This window comes from Anabrus simplex, chromosome 1, assembly GCF_040414725.1.
Source record: "Anabrus simplex isolate iqAnaSimp1 chromosome 1, ASM4041472v1, whole genome shotgun sequence".
Lineage (NCBI taxonomy): Eukaryota > Metazoa > Arthropoda > Insecta > Orthoptera > Tettigoniidae > Anabrus > Anabrus simplex.
The window spans coordinates 685801814-685824327 of NC_090265.1; the positions used below are offsets into that span (position 1 = coordinate 685801814).

Sequence of the window (22514 nt, forward strand, 5' to 3'; positions counted from 1 at the left end):
ATTCATTATTCACAGGCTTCTCTTCATCATGAGAATGAAAGGAGTTCATAAAGCAAGACATAAGTCCTCCAAGTGATACATTCTTGTGTATGTGAAACTTTCACAAGTTACTTTCTATTTGACACATAACCTCAATTTCTTAAGCGTTTTCATAAATTGTTCCTATGCTTCCCCCTTTGGCTTCTGCCTCTCTAGTTTCTATGGTTACTGTAATAAAATTCCCCAACTCTAGTCACAAGCATTTAAGACTAAAACACCATAAGATGGTATAGAAGCAAGGCTATTTAAAGTAACACATATGTTGAATGATGTGGTACAGTGTACTCCTGATTATTCGTGTATGGATTATCCGGTCTGTGGGTTATTCGCATAATCTCAGAAAAGTTTGTGAACTAGGCTATGTTTTTGACAATTTGAGTTGTTTTCAAAATAAACTTGTTTGTGCTGTTTTTAGAAGTCCATTATAATAAGAATTCACAAGGCGATAAATTTACTCACTACAGTGATTTGTCGTTACATCCAATTTTCCAAAAAAATCGGAAAAGATACAAAAAAGAAAACATTAAAATTGGTATGAAACAGCTATCAGTTTGTTCAAAACTTTTCACATATGTTTTACATACAGCGGCTTACTTGTTAGTTACGGTAATGGGTTGGCTCGTAAGTTGTGGCGTGTTATTTTTAAGTAAACATTTTGCGTGAAAAACAAAAGATTCTGACAGTGTGTTTTATGTTATTCGAGAGAAAATTATGTACTTTACGAAATACTGTGTTTAGTTTTGTATACCGATATAAGTTTTGTTTTAAGTCTTTAAAATGGAGTGTCAAGTCGACGAAAAAATATAGCATTTTCGACACCTTCTGATTTTTTGTGTTTAAATGAGATGCCAAAGCCACACAACCTGCTCGAGACATTTGTGAAACGTATGGTAAAGAAGTTGATGCCTCAAAATTTGTTTAAGAGATTCAAAGGCAGCAATTTTTACCTCAAAGACATGCATCGCACTGGTCACTTCATTCAGTTCAATGAGAAGTGACTGAATCACCTTATTCACAAAGATCCATGCCAAACGGAGAGGGAATTGGCAGAGATAATAGAATGCTCTCACAATACTATAGTGTGTCACCTTCACTTGATGTGAAAAGTGCAAAAGTTGGAGGCATGGGTACCGCATGCTTTGAACGACAACAGCAAAAATTACCAGTCACGATTGTCGCCAGTTTGCTTGCCCGTCATCGGTCACAGACACGAGCGATTCCTTTACAGAACTGTTACTAGTGATGAAAAATGGTGCCTGTATGCCAATATGAAGCAGCACAAAGAATGGCTTAGCTCCAGCAATCAGGCGACACCGCAATCAAAACAAGGTCTTCATCCGCGTAAAATGGTGATACACGTATGGTGGGACTGGGAAGGAATAATCCATGAATTGCTTGATCAAAACCAAACAAGGACTGTGGAACTTTACGTCCAACAAATGCAATGAGCCAACAATGCTATCCAGCAAAAATGACCCTATCAGCAATATGGTGTTCTTCAACTCGACAACACCCGCCCTTGCATCGCTAATATGACCAAGGAAGCCATTCAAACGCTTGGCTGAGAACTGCAACCACATCCTCCGTATTCTTCTGACTTGGTGCCTTCGGATTTCCATCTGTTTCAATCCCTCTCTAATGTAATGAGCGGCGTTCCATTCAATAATGACGTGGAAATGATGGCTTGGTTGGACAATTTCTTCAAGTCAAAACCAGGTGATTTCTACCACTGAGGCATTGAAAAACTTGTTGAACATTGGGAAGAATTTGTAAACAACAGTGGAGAATACATTATTGATTGACTGATGTACATACATTGTTTATTAAAGAAACACCAAGGCTTACGGGCCAACCTTATATTTTCTAATTCTGATACTCTGTAAACACTGTGAGCAATCTCCAGGACTTCTGAGAACCTTGAACTGTCCACGAGAACTTACCAATGTAGAGTACTTACAACAGGAGCACTGTGGACTAAGTTCAAGACCCTCGTAATACATACACAACCAATTCCAATGAGACAGAGATGGAAATCTGATGACACGCTTGCACTGACTGAAGAACAATGAAAACTGACAGTGAAAGGACTGGATATGACTTGATTCCTTCAGTAGATACACCAAGCTCTCAAGAACAATACAGAAGGATGTCGCAGAGATAAGAATAAATACATTCATAAAATCTGTCCTGAAATCCATGTGCATGCAGATTCCATAGAAACCAGTGACTTCTTCACTAAATTCAGACAAATCTCTCCTAAGTTCTCACCTCATATATGAGCCATCCGCAATGCTGATTATGTTTTAGTAACAGAAACTGAGGATTTAAAAACCTGGTGGAAATACAGTGAAAACAGTGACCAAACCTGTTCTCCAGAGGGAACTGCAGTACATTTTGATCACACAGAACCCAACATTCTGAGATTTGCGATTGAAGCGGCAAGAAACAGGTTAAGCCCACGGTTGTCTCCGGCACTGACACGATCATTGCTGAGTACTTAGCGATGGGCCCTCGTGGTGTCATCCACCATGAAATATGTCAGCTGGACAATTGTTGGAAGACTGGCATGCCTCCCTCATCACACCCGTCCATAAAAACAAGGCTCAACAAGAGACTGCAACAACTTCCGCTTGATAGCCCTTATCTCACACACGAGCAAACTTATGATATATGTGATACAGAAAAAGCAGACATACCCAAGAACACATATTCAACCTTAGACATACCATATCCATGTACATCTGCTTTGGCGATTTTGAAAAAGTGTTTGTTTGATAATCTCCGTCAGGGAAACCGCTGGAAAATTCTGGGGGAGATGGGTACGCTGCCTCCACCTTATCCACCACCTGAAAAGTCTATATGACTCTTGCCACTCAGTCTTAAAGATTGACAATGTCCTGCTCTGTAAATGCCACATCAGGAAGGGAGTCCACCAGGAAAGTATCCTGTTCACCACTATTATTCAATGTTTACAGTGAATACATCATGCAAGGTGTCTGAGATAAGTGCGATGGAGGAGTGTCCATTGGTAGAATCAAGATCTCGAACTTCTGCTTTGCCAATGACACTGCTCTGATTTCATACAGCCGAGAACAAATTGAAGATGTGATGTGGAAGCTGGAGGATGTTAGCGATGAATACGGTTTATTGTAATCTAATAGTTTAATTTCCGTATTGATATTATACACAATTACAATGAAAAGGAGGCTTCCACCTAATCAATATTTTATTTAATCTTATTTAATCTACAGGACCGGTTTTGACCTTTCTTAGGCCATCCTCAGCTGGTACACAATCTGATATTAACATACCATGCAATTATAAAACAATTCTAAATCTAACAAGGAATGTCACATGACAATAACACCGTCAAATTTGTTGTTACTCATGATTTCGGAGAATCGTCGAATTGGAAACCTGAATTTGATATTTAAATTCACTATCTTCTCATAAATAACATATATAAAATGACATATATAAAAAATGGAGTGTTCTAGGACTTGAAAAGTTAAGCAAAAACTTCAGAGATGGCTAGTTCTGTCCACCAGGAAACTCATGGCAACCGTTTTCTGGGATCACCGAGGTGTACTGCTCATTGATTTTATGGCCCGTGGAGACACATTTAATGCTAATGCGTATTGTGAAACATTAAAGAAATGACGGCGGGCAATACAAAATCGAGGTCTATTGTCTACAGGCGCCATTCTCTTTCATGACAATGCAGGCCTCATGCAGCTGCGATAACACAACAACTTTTGCAGCAATTCAAGTGGGAAACCTTCGACCATCCCCCGTATAGCCCGGACTTGGCCCTTTCGGATTTTCATCTCTTTACGAAGCTTAAAGACTTTCTGGCAGGAAAAAGATTTGACAGTGATGAAGAACTTATACGAGCCGTGACTACGTATCTCAATACGCTGGCGGCGGAGGACTATGACGCTGGAATACAAAAACTCGTCCCACGTTATGACAAATGCCTAAATTTGCTTGGAGATTATGTGGAGAAGTAGTTTAAAGTATGCTCTTTCCAATAAAAATGTGTATATTTGTTAATATTTACTCCTGTGTCTTTATTGCACAAACAGGTACCACTTTCCGGATGGCCTTCATATATTTTTAAGTTGCAATTTATGGTCGCGCAAAAACCAAGCCATACAATGAACTTACCCTACTTAATGAACTTTTAGGGATATAATAACATGTGATACTGTGTTACATTATTAAATTTTAGCTATATAAGAGATTTTTATACAAAATCCACACAATGTTAAGTCCAAGTTGAATGCCTCAGATATTTTAATTAGTACACATGGTTTTGGATTTGTCTATTTCTTTCTTTAAAGTGGATTGCGGTCGGTGCCTGAATTTATTTATTATGCATTCTATGAAGTTATGGTTGTAGCCATTGTGGAGTGCAATATTGCGTATAGTATTAAGCTCTTTGTTTAAGTCTGATTTGGACATACAGTAGGTATATTAAAAGCACAGTGTACTAGACTGCTGTCGATAATGGCTCTAATTTGCTCATAATAGTGGATCAATCAGTGACAGGGTTCTCACTGTAACCAAAGGATATAACACAGAATAATATAGGAATTTCTGAGGGCCATAAAAACTGTTGTTACTACAGGGTTCTCCTTATATGCTGTACTCACTAGAGAGGACTTCTACTGTAGGTACTGTATACACCCTTTCCTGATGCCAATACATTTTTCATGAAATTGGATTATCTGGGTTTTTTGTCCAAGTTCTCTCCAAATAATTGGGAGTACACTGTAGTTTACTTCTTTGGCTACTCAGTTCAAAAACTATCCCTCATCTATTTTAGGTAGTGTGCACAAATATGTTTATTCAGAAGTGCAGATCTTAGCACTGTTGTTGTATGCAATGCGCAGCCCCGTACAAAGTAAGAAGTCCATACATACTGTATATGCTTACCTTTCCTAGTCGTCCCGCAGGGGCTCGATTTTTTTCCATATCACACAACGTTTCACCTCCTGTCACTGTCTGATAAGTCGCTGCTACTCTGGCCACTATCAGTGATGATAAATCTCTTGATAACTTCATCTGTTAGGCTGTCTAACTCCCATATCTGATCTTCTTCTTTCGTTGCATTTCTAATGCAGTCCTTCCAGTTATCTGCCGTTACATTTTTGAGGGCTGTGCAAAGTAGAGCTCGTACATCTTGTAGCTTCAAGGTAGTGTTGTTTCTCGCAATGTAACCCTTCACTTGACTCCATATCTGTTCAGTGGGATTGAGAGTGTAATGGTAGGGTGGAAGTCGTAAAACACAGTGGCCCACTTTCTGTGCTCTTTCGTCTAGTTAAGTTTCGGAAAGGCTATACACATGTAAATTTTTAGCGAGGAAGTTACCATTTCTCTACATGCGTTTCAAATATGTTTCCATGATACATATACAGTTAGGTAACTATGTTTAAAGAATAAAACTGAGATGTTTGCCACAGAAGCCTCTGGAGTGATACCGAATTTCGCCTAATCCAAAACAAAAAATTTTCCCCCCCTCAGAATCTCATGTGAAAAAATCAAGGGTTGTCTTGCATTCGCGGCCTAACAGTAACGAATACCACTGGCAAGTACCGCGGTAACCATGCTGCTTCTTTTCAACCTCGCACGCGCACGTACAAAAAAAAAAAAAAAAAAAACCTCGTTGACAATAAATGACCGCCTTTTTATTATACATTGCTAGTAGCGGCAACTGGTTGTACAGTGCCTGTGTGTAACATTACTGGATCTCGGGAAATACCTAGTGAAGAGAGAATGACGTTCTATTAGCCTCTACAAAAGCGTTTCTCAAATCTGCTGAATGGCATCAAAACGTGCGAGCCTTTGAATTCTTAGAAAGGCCATGGCTACTCAGTGGCAGAGTGACAACGCGTCTACTGTACCTGACGCTTAATAAAATTAATTTTTATAGACAGCAGGAACATTTTTGTGATGGATAGTCGTACTGTAAAGATACGTGGAACAGGTATTGCTGGCAAATTATCAACCGGTTCTCGTCGATATTATGATGCCAACAATAAGTTAATGGTTATTAAACCCTTGGAAATGTAGAAAAATTGTGCAGCCGTAAGAAAATACGGCATAGGCCTAACTAAAGCCAATATTTGACGTTAGCGTGAAGACAAAGATAGCTTAAAAAATGCGTACTGTACAAATAAAATGCATTCAGTGGTCCACAACAAGGACGCTTTAAAGAAGTCGAAGATGAAATTGTGAGGTATGTGCACGAAAAGCTCAAAAGCAGAATGGCCATACCGTGGTGCAATAAACTTGTTCGTTGACCTTCAACACGCGCAATTAGGCCTATACATTGCCAGCCGCTGAAGTTGGCCAAACCTGGAAAGCAAGATGTGCGTGTAACGGTAGACACTTATATCTGATGCTGAGTAAAAGTAACAATTTTATAGACAGCAAAAATATTTACCTGATGTATCGTTATATTGTAGAGACGCATGGAATAGGTATTGCCAACAAATTTTCAACGGGTTTTCTTTGGTATTATGGTGCCAATTTTAAGTTAGTGGTCATTAAACCCGCGGAAATAAAGAATAATTTTACAGCTGCAAAAAAGAAAAACGGCATAACGAAAGCCAATGTTTGGCGTCTAAAAATGCGTACTGTAGAACAAAGGCATTCATATGATTTTACAAAGCACTTTTTGAGTCTGATATAAATTTCTTGAAGGAGAAAGTGGGGTTCGTCTTGGATTTGGAGAAATACAGTACTATTATTTTGTCAGAATGAAATTAAAAACATAGGCTACTTCCATGAAAAATAACAAGTAATCCATAGCGTGGATATCATCCACGGAAATGCAAATTTTGAACAAACTGATTGCCATTTTATACCTATTTTAATGTGTATGGGGGTTTTTCTGACTTTCATACAAAAATCGGGTATAACGACAATCCGCTATAGTGAGTAAATTTTTCGCTGTTATGAATTCTCGCTATAAAGGACTTCTACTGTACTTATTAAATAAAAAAGAGCCAACAACCATCAAGGAGCGAAAGCTCAGGTAAATCGGGTGCATCATGAGAGGTGAACGATGTGAACTACTTCAACTCATCGAGGGGAAAACTGAAGGATTTGTGGGGAGACGGAGAAATTCCTGGCTTAAAGACTTGGCTCGCTGGTATGGATGAACTTCTATTGAAATCTTTCGAGCCACTGTTTTGCAAGTAATCATAAGGAGACGATGTTCTAAAAAGAAGATGGTGAATGAGCATGTTCAGTTTATCTCAAAAATTGTAATAGCATCACTCTACAGGATTCTCTGGCAAATGTTTCTATTTTCTTACTTCAAACAGAATCACCTAACCTAACTTCACCGTGAATGTATTATGAAAACATATTTCAAGCACCTGTAGAAAATAACCATAATAACCATAAAAATGCACGTGGGAACAGCCTTTTTGAAATTTAACCTCTGAAATCAGTGATGCACACTGCCGTATCTTGAGAAACATACTTAATTTCAATATCTAGTATTAAAATTAGGCGATCGATTACTTCAGCCTTTATTTCTAAGGAGTTAACAATTGCTGTTGGCCATGTTATTAATCAAAGTTGACAGACCTTCGAATGTCTGTGAGAGATCACCTGTCCACGTACCTAGAAATCTATATGGAAGATGATCGACTGTATTCCATATAAACTCTGGAGTGTGTAAACATCGATAATGGCTCTAATTTGCTCATAATAGTGGATCAATCAGTGACAGGGTTCTCACTGTAACCAAAGGATATAACACAGAATAATATAGGAATTTCTGAGGGCCATAAAAACTGTTGTTACTACAGGGTTCTCCTTATATGCTGTACTCACTAGAGAGGACTTCTACTGTAGGTACTGTATACACCCTTTCCTGATGCCAATACATTTTTCATGAAATTGGATTATCTGGGTTTTTTGTCCAAGTTCTCTCCAAATAATTGGGAGTACACTGTAGTTTACTTCTTTGGCTACTCATCTTTGAAGCTAAGTTTCTAGATAAAACATAATATCCTCATGATTTCCATGACTGAAATAAACAAAGAAAATAATAAAGTGGTTGGTTTTTACTGGTCCATCCTGTATAGGATCAATACGGCACAAGCCTTACTGGCTTTAAACACGGGACATTCCGTACAATATGGGATACGTGACAATCCTAACTCCCCTTCTAAACACATTCCTATCACTGATTTTATTTTTAGAGATTCTTCTTCTTCTTGTTCTTCTTCTTATATGCCTGCTTGTATTTCCTTTTCACTGAACTCAAAAATTTTTGGATAGCTTTTCCTATCACACTTTCACTTAGTTCTTAAATTTGTATATTATGCTTTGTAAATTGTTACATGAAAACTATCAACATACTTGGTTTTGTTCATTGCATATTGGAAGGAAAAGTTTGAGATATATGTGAATGAATGTGCATAATTAGAAAAAATTTAAAAATCAATGAGTCCTGATTCAAGTCACTTACCGTATCTACACAGTAGTTGAAATCTAGTCTATAAACATTTCCAGAAAAGTTTGAACCTATTCAGGTCAAATGCAGGTTTCTATCCATTGTCACTAAGCAGAACAAAGATACTCTTTCTTTTTTAAAAATGCTATTTGTTTGGGGTGCTGACCTGTCCAAGATACTCACTCTCTTCCTTTCTATCTCCACTGAAAGGTATCAGCACATCGATACTTTTCTTACCAGCTATGTTTACAGGCTAATGATAAATCATTCTTATCAACATATCAAGTGCCTATACTGAGAAACTAATATCCATTTCAAGTGAGGAGGAATGGCCTGTTTCAACACTCACTATGTACGGAAATCAGTTTCACTATGGCACTACTTTTAATCAATAACAAATATATATACAACAACAGAAAAATATTGCATTGCATATTGATAAGCATTTTTTGGATCTATTGAAAGAAATGTCTAGTAATGGTACTGACATTCCAAGATCATCAATTATTACAACAGGTCCATATTAAAAAATATTCCATGTTCATCACATCTGTGTGTTGGTTAATGCCCATCACTGGAGAGATTTCATGAGATGGATGAAAATTCTTGAAGAATTAGCTGCAGGTCTAACGAGGCAAAGTCAATGTTTTGTCTTGTATCGTTCACAACACTCCGCACCTGAAACAATAAATGTTATTTGTCTGAATATTTGAGTAAGAAAATCATAGTAAAAGTCATCTTAATACAATTATTATTCTCAAAGCCTTAATGTACTTATTTCTTTTCAGTGATATTAGCTAACAATCAACTGTGTTGTATTTTAATTTCTGTTACCAGTAGTTATAATGAAATGTCACCTCAGCTTTATCAACTTGGTGGTGGTGGTGGTGGTGGTGGTGATTTTTGTTTTAAGAGGAAGTACAACTAGTTCAACTAACAACTATTTTTAAATATGTTGATATGGATAACTTTTTATTTAATATTTTAACACCTTACTAAACATTTAAAAATTCAAAGTTTGTCAAAAATGTTGACATTTGTCATAGAAATGTAATATTTATTATAAACATAGGTTATGGAGAATTATAATTTTCAAAATAATTCACAAAAAATGTAATTAAATATTTTTTCAAGAATCTGTATTAGAAGCCAAAATATATTCTTTGCAGTTAAAAATAAATGTAAATTCTGTGCAATGCTACTGTGCTAAAAAAATTATAATAACAAAGACACTTTACAATAATATACAAGACATATTTCCTCTTGAAATTCTGGATAAATTGCTTTAAAATGTTTACAACTAGGTTCTCTTTCGAGTTGGACCATACTGGTTTTTTTTCTTCGAGAGTTCAAATATAACATTAAGGCTAGTGGTGCAAAAAAAAAAAAAAATGGTGTCTTATAGTCATGGAAACATAGGCAATGATATATTTATGATGCTAAACAGAGTGCTTATTTTTTATTGTGTGTGCGTATTTGTATTTTCACTCCGTGTCAAGCTCCAGGGCGATGCTGCCAAACGCACTTCACCCAGTCCTCAACTAACGCACTGTCCATCCAGCCAGACACATGTGTTCTAACAATCACAGGATGGAAAGTTTCTTTTCGGAAGTGTTTTCCTTTTCAGAACCACATTACCAAGCATCATTCCTTTTCGTTACCACCTGTTCTGATGGTTACACTTTTAGAACCCTTCGTATCCACTCTATTTTCCAGCAGCATTTCAAAATAGATAGGTGTCTGGTCAGCATTCCCAATTTGCGACAGGAAATAAGAATTTTGCTTCCTCAAATGAATAATGTGACGCTGAAAGGCCATTAATTTTTCTTCATACGCCCCAGGGAGACGACGTGAAATAGACGTACGTCTCCGAATGCACAGTCCCTTTCTCCGATAAAATTTTTGGATCCATCCGCGGCTTGCAGTAAAACCCTGTATTTTGAGTTCTTTTGAGATCTCTAGTGCTTTTGATTGACAAATTTCACTAGAAATACCATATCCTAACCCACGTTTTTCTATCACAAATTTGTGGAGTTGTTCTTCAATTTCTGGAAACACTGCACTCCACCCGCAGAAAGCTCTGTGGTCGCCGTTACTTTTTAGACGTTTTTCCTTCTTCTTTTGCCAATCTTGAATACACGATTCATCAACATCGTACTTTCTGCCAATGGCAAAATTTCCTTATATTTCAGCTTCGCTTACACCTTTAAGTTTCTCTCGCACAGTAAATTACTGCAGATGCTGTTTTGAATCCATCGCTTACAATCGAGACAGCACATTCACAGGACAGATACGGAACTTGAATACGAGTGAGGTAGACTTCTGTAACCAACAGTCTCGACTCTCGCGAAGTACGATATCTCGCACCCCGCATGCCAGCAACACTGGTGAAACAATTGATGATCGAGCATCCGCAGCAGCGGCTTTCATATTTACTGCATATTTACCCATATTGTTTGATTTACCACATTTCATTACCTTACATTTGGCTCTTACATGCCACTGTAACCGTATTGATCTTGTTTTCTAGAATGCAATTAAAACATAATAAGACCTGAATATCCATTTACATGTGGTATATTGAGTATGGTAACCGTATTCAGATCTATTTCAATACTCCTTGTAAACGTAGTAAATATTTATGAGAATGAACGGCTTGAATATGACCCGTACCCACGATTTAGAACCAATATTTTGGGGAAAAATGTATGGGCGGTATTCGGGATTATACAGTAGCTTAATATTAGTTTTGTCATAGTTTTGAAGGTTACATTTAGGTCACTTTATTTTACGATAGTATAGGATAGGATTGTGTGTGTTCACCTGTGGATTTAGTGTGAACAGTATGAAGATGATTAGAGGTAGACACAGGACACGTTTACCCCATGAATAATCCAGATCCAGGCAGGCTGTGCCTCATTGAAATGTGGAGCGTGAAATTATTTCAGAGGGAGGATGACAAAAGTTAAAGAAACTGGAAAACCATTAATTCCTTTCAACCGAGTGTACTGCAGCTGCTCTTGGTGTTCATAAAAAATATACAGTGCGGAGGGTGACTATGGAGAAATTTTCTTCCTCTAAAGGATGAGATGTTCATTTATTCACGCCTGGAAAGAGAAGACCTTGTGGCACTCCAGTCACACTGATCTTGACTCTTTCCATGAAGATGCCATTTGTCACCACAGTTACTATCACTGCCTTGTAATGGAACATCCTCCAGTGAATAAATTAATTATATCAATGAAAGAGTGTGATTTATTCATAGGTAACTACAGCTTCTTCTACAAAGTGCTTCATATGGTAGGATTCAAGTATACAAAAATAAACAGTCGGAAATTGCTGCTCGAATGTGGGGATATTGTAACTCTACGTAATAATTTTTTTTAATAAGATCAAAACTAAGGACTTAAAACCAGATCGTATTGTTGGATTAGACTTGGTTGAATGCCAGCTGCAGTAGAACTAATGGTTGGACTGATGACAATAAAGAGGGTACCATGGCTAGTCCATCTGGAAAGGGGGGACAGATTTATAGTGATACATGTGGGGGTTAGCCTAAGAGGTCATTATGGGGGCGCTTCTTTTCATCAGTTCCAAGAAGACCAGAGATTATCACAAAGAAATGGACCACAAAATATTTTGAATGGTTTGAGAAACAATTACATTTTTCCACCAACAGTATCACAGTTAATGATTTGAGCCCAGGTGAAAAATTTTGTGGCAGCAAACAATAAGACTTTCACATTGAGTGACGTGGAAGACCACACTGTCACAGCCATAAATAATGTGATAGGTGAGAGTTGGGGAAAAGTAGTAGGCCATGTCAAACAAACAATATTTTTCTTTTTGCTATTTGCTTTACGTCGCACACAACACAGATAGGTTTTATAGCAACGATGGGGTAGGAAAGGCCTATGAATGGGAAGGAACTGGCCATGGCCTTCACTAAGGTACAGCCCCAGCATTTGCCTGCTGTGAAAATGGGAAATCACGGAAAACCATCTTCAGGGCTGCCGAACCCACTATCTCCCAGATGCAAACTCACAGCTGCGCGCCCATAACCGCATGGCCAACTTGCCCGGTAACAAACAATAATTCAAGCAAAAAAAATGAGAGAACATAGACACACCGGTAGAGGATTTAGTAATATCACTTGGTGATTCCATGAGTTCCAGTTCCAGTGAGGAGGTGATTGTCATTGATGTGGACATGGAAGGAATCAAACCCGTCCTCTGTGATTAGCATCGGTGGCCAGATGGATAAGTAAGTGTTTGTTTTCATTCAGAGCACTGCTCAGTTGTTTTTGTAACATTGCAGTAGAGATTGTAACTGAGTTACTAACATGTTCTTTTGGTTATTTTTTAATTATGCTTTGGGGTTACCTGCATTGAATTATTCTGTTTCACGTCAAATATTCCCGTCGTGATTATGTGATTTACATCTTACAGTTCATTAGCGAGCCAAAGTTGTGCCTAGTCTTGAATATTGTACATTGTTTGGTGCTGATTATTCATGTAGTTCAGAGCTTTGCCATTCAACTGTCAGACTTCAATTCTGGAAAAGAATTATAATTGATTTTAGCTGCCTGGGGAGACTGATTACCTCAGACTGAGCATGTGCACATCATTTTTTTCTTTTTCTATTAAGAAGGAACCTATTCTTTTTTCAGTGTCAACTTAGTTAATGTAACACTTAGTACACTCATTCATCATCATCATCATCATTTTCCGTTTCCAGCTTCCCGGGTTGGGTTGTGAATCAAGGACCTCCATCGCTGCCTGTCTCTCCACCATTCATCTCCTTTTTTAAGTACATCATCTGGTTTTCCTCCCCTCTTCTCTATGCACTCCCACACTGAATCTGTCCACCTCTTTCGGGGTCTTCCTCGTGGTCTCTTTCCTGTTAACTTCTCTGAAAAACCTGTTTTTTTTGGCACTCTCTCTTCTCCCATTCTCATCATATGCCCATACCACCTTAGCTTTGTTGATTGTATCCTGTCTTGAAGTTTCAAGATTCCCGTCCTTACCTTATCTCTTCATTTCTAATTCTATCCTTTCTGGTCTTGCCCTCGATACCTCTTAGGAATTTCATCTCCACTGCTGAATTCTACTCTCCCTTCGTTTTGTTGTAGTCCACGATCCAGCTGCATAGGTTAGTATGGGTTCATAATAGGTTGAATATAATACTTTCTTACATTTCTTTGGGACATCTTGGTTCCACAAAATACCCCCCTTATACTCCGGTAGAAGCTGTTTGCTTGTTGTATTCTTTTCCCCAATTTCCTCGGTTATCTTTCTGTCTTCTGTGATCACACTTCCCAAGTACTTGAAACTTTTAACCACTTCCAGAATTTTACCATGTATCTTTCCTCTTCCTTCCTTCCCCTTGTCATAACTATTTATTTTTCTCTGTGCTTAGCTTCATCCCAAATTTTTCTCTCTCTTGATTCCATACATCTACTTGTTTTTGCACTTCCGTTTCATCCTCATCCCATATCACTATATCATCTGTAAACAACATGGCTTTTATTGCCTGTCTTCCCAATCTCTGTTTAATGTTCTTATGAATTTCATCCACGACTATGATGAATAGTATGGGGGATAGTACACTTCCCTGTCAGAGACCAGTTTCAGCTTTAAACCATGTTGTTTTTCCTATACTAATCTTCACACTACAAACACAACTGTATGGGCACATTGTCATAAGCTTTCTCAGAGTGAATAAATGTCATCACTATCTATGTCTTTTCAAAACTCCCATCTTTTCTCCATCATATGTCTTAATGTAAAGATCAGGTCAAACGATCTGTCTTCCCTAAAACCATACTATTCTTCTTCCATTTCTCCTTCTAGCTTCCTCCTCAGTCTTCCTTCCAATACTTTCTCAAATATCTTAGTTACATGGGCAATACAGTAAGGGTGATCCCTCGGTAGTTATTACATTCCTTTTTACACCTTTTTTAAAAATATTGGGATAATTAAACCCTTTCCCCACTCTTCTGGGATCTCTTTCTTCCTTCTAAATAATCTATACAGCCACTGTAGCCCTGTTGGTCCTGCTGCTTTAATCATTTCCGTAGTTACCTCATCCACTCCTGCCGCTTCACCACTCTTCATCTTTTGTATGGCTTCCTTTATTTCTGACATCGATATCTCCTTTCCTTGTTCTTTTTCTTTCCCCATTGTTTCTTCTTGCTCCTTCTCATCTACCAGTTTACTGTATTTAATATTTAGCAATTCTGAGAAGTATTCTTCCCATCTTTGTAGTATGTTATCTCTTTGCATCAATATCTGTCCTGTTTCAGTTTTTACAAATTTTGTATCTTCCCTATTTTGTAAACTATTCTTCATCAAGCCATACAAAACCTTTTTACTTCCCTTTATATCCTCCTGTAAAGTTTCTGTGAAACTTTCCCAGCTCTTCCGTTTCTCTTGTACTATTTTCTTACATTCCTTTTTAGCTTCTTTATATTTCTGCCAATTCTCTGTACTATTGCTGCCTATCCACTTCCTCCAAACTATTTGTTTCTCTTTAACTGCTTCCTTTATCCTGCTGTTCCACCAAGGAGTCTCCTTTACATTTTTCCTCCCTGATATTCTTCCACAGGTGTTTACTGCACACTTTACAAAACCATTTCTGAAACATGTCCATTCCTCTTGCACACTGTTCACGCCATCTTTGGGAATTTCTTTCTTCAGATCCTCTCAAAACTTTTCCCTTATTTCTTTCTCTTTCAACTTCATCATCATCATCATCATCAATGTCCCACTCCAGTCACCCGGGTGTGGTTAACAAGCCTCCTCCACTCCTTTCTGTCCTTCCACTTTTCCTGCTCCATTACTTCCGCCACATCCAATCCAGCTTCTCTAATGTCCTTCCAAATCTGATCCATCCACCTTCTTCTCGGTCTTCCAACTGGTCTCTTTCTCTTAACTTCTCTTTCCGATTCCCACCTTGCTACCACTTCCTTTCCTGTTCTTTTTACATGTCCGAACCATCTAAGTCTTGCTTTCTGTATGTTCTGTACTAACAGTTCTGTATTTAGCTCATCTCTGATTTTAATAGTTTGAATTCTATCTCTTCTTGTCTTTTTTTAACCAATGTCTTAAAAAAAATTCATTTCTACTGCTTGGATCTTACTGTCTTGTCTCTTATTAGTTACCAGCGTTTCTAGTCCGCATGTTACAACTGGTATGAAATAGTTGTATATATAATGTTAATTTCGTTCTCTTGGGTACTTTGTCATCCCATAAACGCTCTCTGACTTGATGATAAAATGTTGTACCTTTACTTAGTCTGTTATTCATTTCAGGGTTGATTTCAATTCTTCCATTAACAATGCTACCCAAATATGTAAACTGTTCTACATTCTCTAACCTTCTCTGCCTATGTTCACTTGGCTTTTCTTTTTCTCTTTTCCGCAGTGCATGACTACAGTTTTCTTTTTACAAATTACCTTTCCAAACTCCTTCAGATTTTCATTCCAAATGTCCAGTCTCCTTTGTACTTACTTTTTTCCCTTTCCCCAAATCACATCATTTGCAAATACCAAAGCATTCACTTTATCACTACTGATACTCTGTTTTACACATTTTATGATTTCATCCATCAATATAATAAACAATAACGGCGACAGTGCACTTCCTTGCTTGAGACTTTTTTTTTTTTTTTTTTTGTATAAAATGATTCAGAGTCACCACTCCCCACTTGTACACTGATTTTACTCTCATGATACAACATTTTTATCTTGTTAATTAATGATTTTGGTACCTACATTCCTTTTCAGTAGGCATTCCCATACATGTTTTCTCTTAACTGTATCATAAGCATTTTCAAAATCCAAAAATACTACAAAGGACACTAGGAAAGTTTTGCAATGTGAGTGAACGCTTTAGACTTTTTCAAAATAATTTCCACCACACTCAATACACATCTCCATACGTCGAAACCAGTCACTGAATGAACTCTGTCACTTTTCTTCGGTTACATTTTCACACTCTTGATCCCATGCTGCCAGAAGCTCACAGTCAGATGCAAAATGCCGCCCTTTCAGCTTCATCTTCACTTCTGGGAAGAGTGCAAAGTCACATAGGGCAAGATCAGGACTGTATGGAGGGTGAACAAGCACAGTCAACCCTGATCTGGCAAGAAAATCCATTGTTACATTAGCACGATGTGCTGGAGCATTGTCGTGATGCAAGAGCCAAGTGTTGAGCCGTGACCTTGGGCGGAGCTGCTTGAGAGCCCGGATGGCCTGAGGCAGACAAATCTCACTGTACCACTTCGCAGTAACTGTCCTTGGTGTTTCTAGCACAACCTGAGTCAGGATTCCCCGTTTAGTGAAGGATGCTGCAATCATCCTTTTCTTCAATGACCTTGACTTTCGCACAGTCACAGGAGTACCCTCATCTTCAAACAGCCACACCTTGTTCTGGGATTTTGTTGGGACATCATAATAATAAAGCCAAGTTTCATCACCTGTAACGATGCTAATGACGTTACGCGAAGTCCCATTTTCAAACTGTTTTAGCATTTTGCGGCACCATTTCACTCGATGTGCCCTTTGTTCCTCTGAAAGCGAATGGGGCACCCAAAGGGAACAAACGTTTCTAGCATGGAGATGGTCGTGTAGAATTGAATGAATAGCAGGTGCAGGGATGTGGAGGGTCTCTTCTACCTGCCGATATGTCAACTGCCTCTCTTGCTGCAACGTTTTCCTCAGTCACTGATTCAGACGGTAGCCCAGAATGAGGATCGCCTTCAACCCCAAAATTTTCCCTCTGGAACTCTTTGAACCAGCGGAAAATTGTTGTACAATGTGGATAGTCTTTCCCCAGCACAGGAGTCATTTCCTCCAGGCACTGGTCAACGGTTAATCCATGAGCAAAATTGTAGCGGATAATTGCGCGATATTCGCCTTTAGACCACACTGACATCTTAACTTGCTTTCAATCCCACTGCTTGGTAACAACTGGTGTGAAGGTCGCGCCTGCTGTCTCCTAGACTGGTTTTCACTCCTCTTTTCACCCCCCACCATAACAGGGGTGTCCAGCCAACCTTTTTTTGCATATTGCAAAACTTTCCTAGTGCCCTTTGTAATATGATTTCCTTGTTCCTTTACAGATATTTTTCCATTATCGTATCTGGCTCCATGGCTAAATGTTTAGCGTGCCGGCCTTTGGTCACAGGGGTCCCGGGTTCGATTCTCGGCAGGGTTGGGCATTTTAACCATCTTTGGTTAATTTCTCTGGCACGGGGGCTAGGTGCATGTGTTGTCTTCATCACCATTTCATCCTCATCACGACGCGCAGGTCGCCCACAGGAGTCAAATCGAAAGACCTGCATCTGGTGAGCCGAACATGTCCTTGGATACTCCCGGTACTAAAAGCTATATGCCATTTCATTTTTCCATTATCGTTCGCACTGTAAATATCAAGTCTATTGTAGATCTATTTGGTCTAAAGCAGGGGTTTTTAAATAGCGGCCCGCAAAGTATTTTTTGTAAAAATAAAGTGAAAAAAAGTCACAAAAATATTTATTAGGTCGTTCAAAAATGTATTAATTTTTATACACCTTATGAACCCAAGTCAGAACGAATTATTCTTTAATACTAATTCCTCTTTCAAGTATTCACTTGTTATCAACAGATTATTTTTCATTTTAAAACATTTTAAATCCAAATTTCAAGTAATAATTTTATTATTTTTACGTCCCACTGACTACTTCTGATGGTTTTTGGAGACGTCAAAGTGTCGAAATTTTGTCCCACAGGAGCTTTTTACGTGCCAGTAAATATACCGACACGAGGCTGACATATTTCAGCACCTTCAAATACCACATCAAGTTCGTCTGAGATTATTCAAACAAATGGAGTCTTACAGGGAGATCCCATCAGCCCACTGATGTTTAACGTTGCAACCTTTGACATTGTCAATTCAATTAAGGGCATATCAAATTTATCTCTGTATATGTATGCAGATGACATGGTTCTGGCCTCAAACAACAAGGAAGATCTTCAAAAGGATTGGACAGCATAGTTGCCTGGGCAGATTATAATAAATTCAAAATCAATGATAAGAAAACAGTACAAATGATCTTCAGAAAAGGGGGAAATTTAGCAGCAAATGATAAAATATTTCATAAGAACAACCCATTAGAAATAGTCAACAAATCTAAATACTTAGGCATTACTCTTCAAACAACAAACAAATCCTTCAGAATCCATATAAAAGATAGATCAACAACAGCAATAAAAGGTATTCATGATATACAAAACTTACAACAGCTCTCACTAGAAACTGCCATGAAGCTTTTTTATGCCTAACATATGGCATCGAAATCATATGGCCCAAATTATCCTTCCATGATCTTGCTACAGTGGAAAAAGTGAAAGCTCGGTTTTTGAAAGCTGTTTTAGGCCTATCAAAATATACCCTTTCAAGACTCTCATACGAACTTACCAGAGAAACTTTCTTCATAGAAGATTTAAGGATAATTCACGGTTTGCCTTCTACCGTGAACTATGAAAAATTAATTAAAGACAGACAACGAAAAAGATCTGAAATATGGAGTGAGTTTTATTCCACTGATGCTATGACAACCAATGATTGGAAGCAAGCTAACTTTAACCTCAGACATATTATAACAAGGTTTGCTACTCATGGGTTCCACTACAAAATATGCATGAACGAACGATTTCAAGAACCCGGACAAACGTGTGTGTGAAAGATGTAACCTACATTGCGATAGGTATCATGCTATGTACTGTGTATTTAGAACTTTGACAAAATTCTGTTCTTCCATGTAAATTTTTGCACATTGTGCGCATTTTCTATTAATAATAATAATACCACCGGACTGAGCCAGAATTGAACCTGCCAAGCTGAGGTCACAAGGCCAGCGCCTCAACCGTCTGAGCCACTCAGCCCGGCTCCAAATTTCACTCTTTTATGCAATTTTAAAATAATGTTTTAAGCAATTAAAATGATCAAACCCTCATTTAAATTGAACTATGCATATTATTTCATAATGGTGCTTCTGTACTATTTGCAGAATTTTACGAAAATTGGCCTATTCAAGTGTGGCCCGCGAACATGACTAAGGTTTTCAAAATGGCCCTCGAGCCCTCACAAATTGGAAACCCCTGGTCTAAAGCCATATGTTCTTCCTCTAACTGTGTTTCTTTTCTATCCCTCAGTCTTTTGTCTATGACTTACGCCATTATTTTTAGCCCATGTGATAATAGGGTTATACCTCTATAATTTTCACATTTATTCCTATTTTCTTTTTTGAACAATGGTATAAAGCTTCCCTGTTGCCAATCTTCTGGTATTCTTTCATTGAGGGCTCTGTATAGCCACTGTAGTCCAATGCTTCCTGCTGCCTTAATCACATCAGCATTGAATTTGTCTTTTCCACTTGCTTTACCTTTGGTCATTGCTTTCACTGCCCTCTGAAGTTCCAACCATGTTATCGGGTTCTCTTCTTTTTCTCCGTCTATTATTTTCATTTTCTTATCTCCTTTTCCTTCCTAGCAGTCATCCTTGTTAAAAAGTTTTTCAAAATACTTTGCCATCACCTTCTGAAGACCCTCAGCATCATGTACCATGGATCCATCTTCTCTCTCTAATGCCATGATTTCTTCTTGATTTATTCTTTTCGATTTTATTACTCTGTATAATAGTTTCTGATTTCTTTGACTATCTTGTTCAATTTTGTTGGTAAACTCTCCCACATTTCTCCTTTTCTACCTTGATACTCCTCTTTACTTGTAGTTTCAATCTTTTGTATTTCGCATGTAACCTATCTTATTCTCATCCCTCTGATATGTTTTTTGCTTTTCCATATCCATTTCTTTCTTCACCTGGGTCCTTTCTTTTATTTCTTTTTATTTTATTTTGTCTGTCCACCACCGTGTCTCCTATCCCTTAACCTTTGTTTTTGTTTTCCCGCATACCTCAATTGCTGCTTCCACAAATGTCTGTCTTAAATTGTCCCACTCTTCTTCTCCACATGTATTTCTTTGTTAGGCAACTTCCTTTTTATACAATCTTGGGATGCCATTCTTTTATCCTCCTCCTCCTTCAATTCCCAAATCCTGATCTCCACTCCACTTTAACTTCCATCCCTTTATTTTTCTTTCCCTTTTTTTCTATTAAAGTTCTTTTACCAAGTCTTAATTTGGCTACCACCACTTTATGGTCTCCTTCGAAATCTGCTCTTGGCATTGCTGTCGTATCTTCCAGTTGTCTATGTTTCTCCTTCTCGACCAGAATAAGATCAATGTCTTTGTCTTTCTATCTCTCCAACCATATCTGGTTATTTTTTGTGAATTCTTTTTTCTAAACCACGTAATGCCACCAATTAATCCATTCCTTCTAAAAAATTTATTACCAAATCTCCTTCTTCATCTTGTTTTCCGTAACTCCCCCTCGTTCTCCTCAACCTGATGGTTGGTGGGTAGCATGACTGTCCTCGTCCAATGACCATCTATCCTGAGCCAGCTGCTTGATTAGTTGATATGGATGTCACCCTTTAATGCCATCGAGGAACCCTGCTCTTGGTCGTCCGCTTCTAGTCTTTCCTTCCAGTTTCCCTTCAAGCAGTGGTGCACCATGATGAATGCCGGAGTAAATGACCTATCCAACTACATCTTCTTTTCATAACTATAGGAGACAATTGTCTCTTCTTTTCCCCGTCTGTCTGTTCCAACACGTGCATTCATGTCTCCCATTATTATAACCATTTTGTCTTCAAAACAACTTTCCAGTTCTTCTAGAAACTTAAACATTCATCTGCATTCCCCGATTGGGGTGCATAAACCTGTACAAAAACCTTGATTCCACTCTCAAGTCCAAGTCTTTAATTATCCTGTCACTGATCTGGTCAATTTTGTCCACATATTGTGCTAGGTTCTCTCATAACACCAACACCATTTGTTGCCATCGTTCCTCCACTCCAATATAATCTATACCCTTTCTTCAGTTCTTTTTGACCTTTCCCCTTCCATTTTGTCTCACTCATTCCCATCATTGCTATGTCTTTCTTCTCCATATACTCTGTCAGTTCTTCTATCTTGCCACTCAAAGTCATGACACTGATGATACCGATTCTTGCGATGTCTGCTAGCCCACTTCTCACAGTTGCCCCAGAGCACCGAGAACTGCGCATCACTTCAGGGTGACGCCCTAGCATTTTCCGAGGCCTCGATTCACTCGCACTAATTTTTTAGGCTGTTTGTACGATGGGTTCACCACTCCCAAAGGCATTTTATTACCTTCTGCCAGGTTCAAATTAGGCTGCCCCTAACATGGAGTCAGACGCCTTTCATAGCTGCTCCTCTGGAGTACAAACGCTACGGGTTTGCCCCTTCCGCCATCTCCAGTGCACCGAAGTCCACCTTCTCTGCTGTAGATGCCGTTAAGGTCTTTACTCGTAACCCTGAGCTGGGACCCACACCAGATGTTACACACCGGGTCAGTACACTATAACATACAAATATGAGGGGCATTCAATATATAATGCAACACATTTTATTTCTCAGCCAATTCCAGTTTAAAGAAATTGGGATGTTGTTTGGGACGTCTTTGAATATTCCCGCTTCTTCTCATAGAGTTTCATTAATTTCCGATAGGTGGCAGCCCTATACCTAGCCTTCAAAGTGGTGTCTGTCATGGAGGTGCGTACCAGAGAGCAGTTATTGAGTTTCTTTTGGCGGAAAACCAGGGCATCACAGATAGTCATAGGTGCTTGCAGAATGCCTATGGAGATCTGGCAGTGGACAAAAGCACAGTGAGCCTTCACTACGATCACGCAAGACTTCACACAAGTCTGCGCACTCGACAGGAGCTCACAAAACTTCAGTGGACTGTTCTTCCTCATTCACCCTGCAGCCCGGATCTCGTGCCTTTTGACTTCCATCTGTTTGGCCCAATGAAGGATGCACTTCACGGGAACACTACATGGATGATGGGGAAGTTATTGATGCAGCACGACGTTG

At 38.6% G+C, this 22514-nt stretch overlaps 1 protein-coding gene across 2 annotated transcripts in view; it reads right to left on the reverse strand.

Annotated features, from left to right (window-relative positions):
- Positions 1-8432: 8432 nt before the first annotated feature.
- The window catches only part of LOC136857320 (armadillo-like helical domain-containing protein 3), a 302306-nt gene continuing 288224 nt past the window's right edge, over positions 8433-22514 (reverse strand). Inside the window, exon 14 of one of the 2 annotated variants that reach the window (XM_067135906.2) lies at positions 8433-9193. In XM_067135906.2, coding sequence (XP_066992007.1) covers positions 9101-9193 — 93 coding nt within the window. In that variant the 3' untranslated portion in view covers positions 8433-9100. The remainder of the gene's footprint in view (positions 9194-22514) is intronic. The other variant, XM_067135905.2, reaches the window with a different exon arrangement.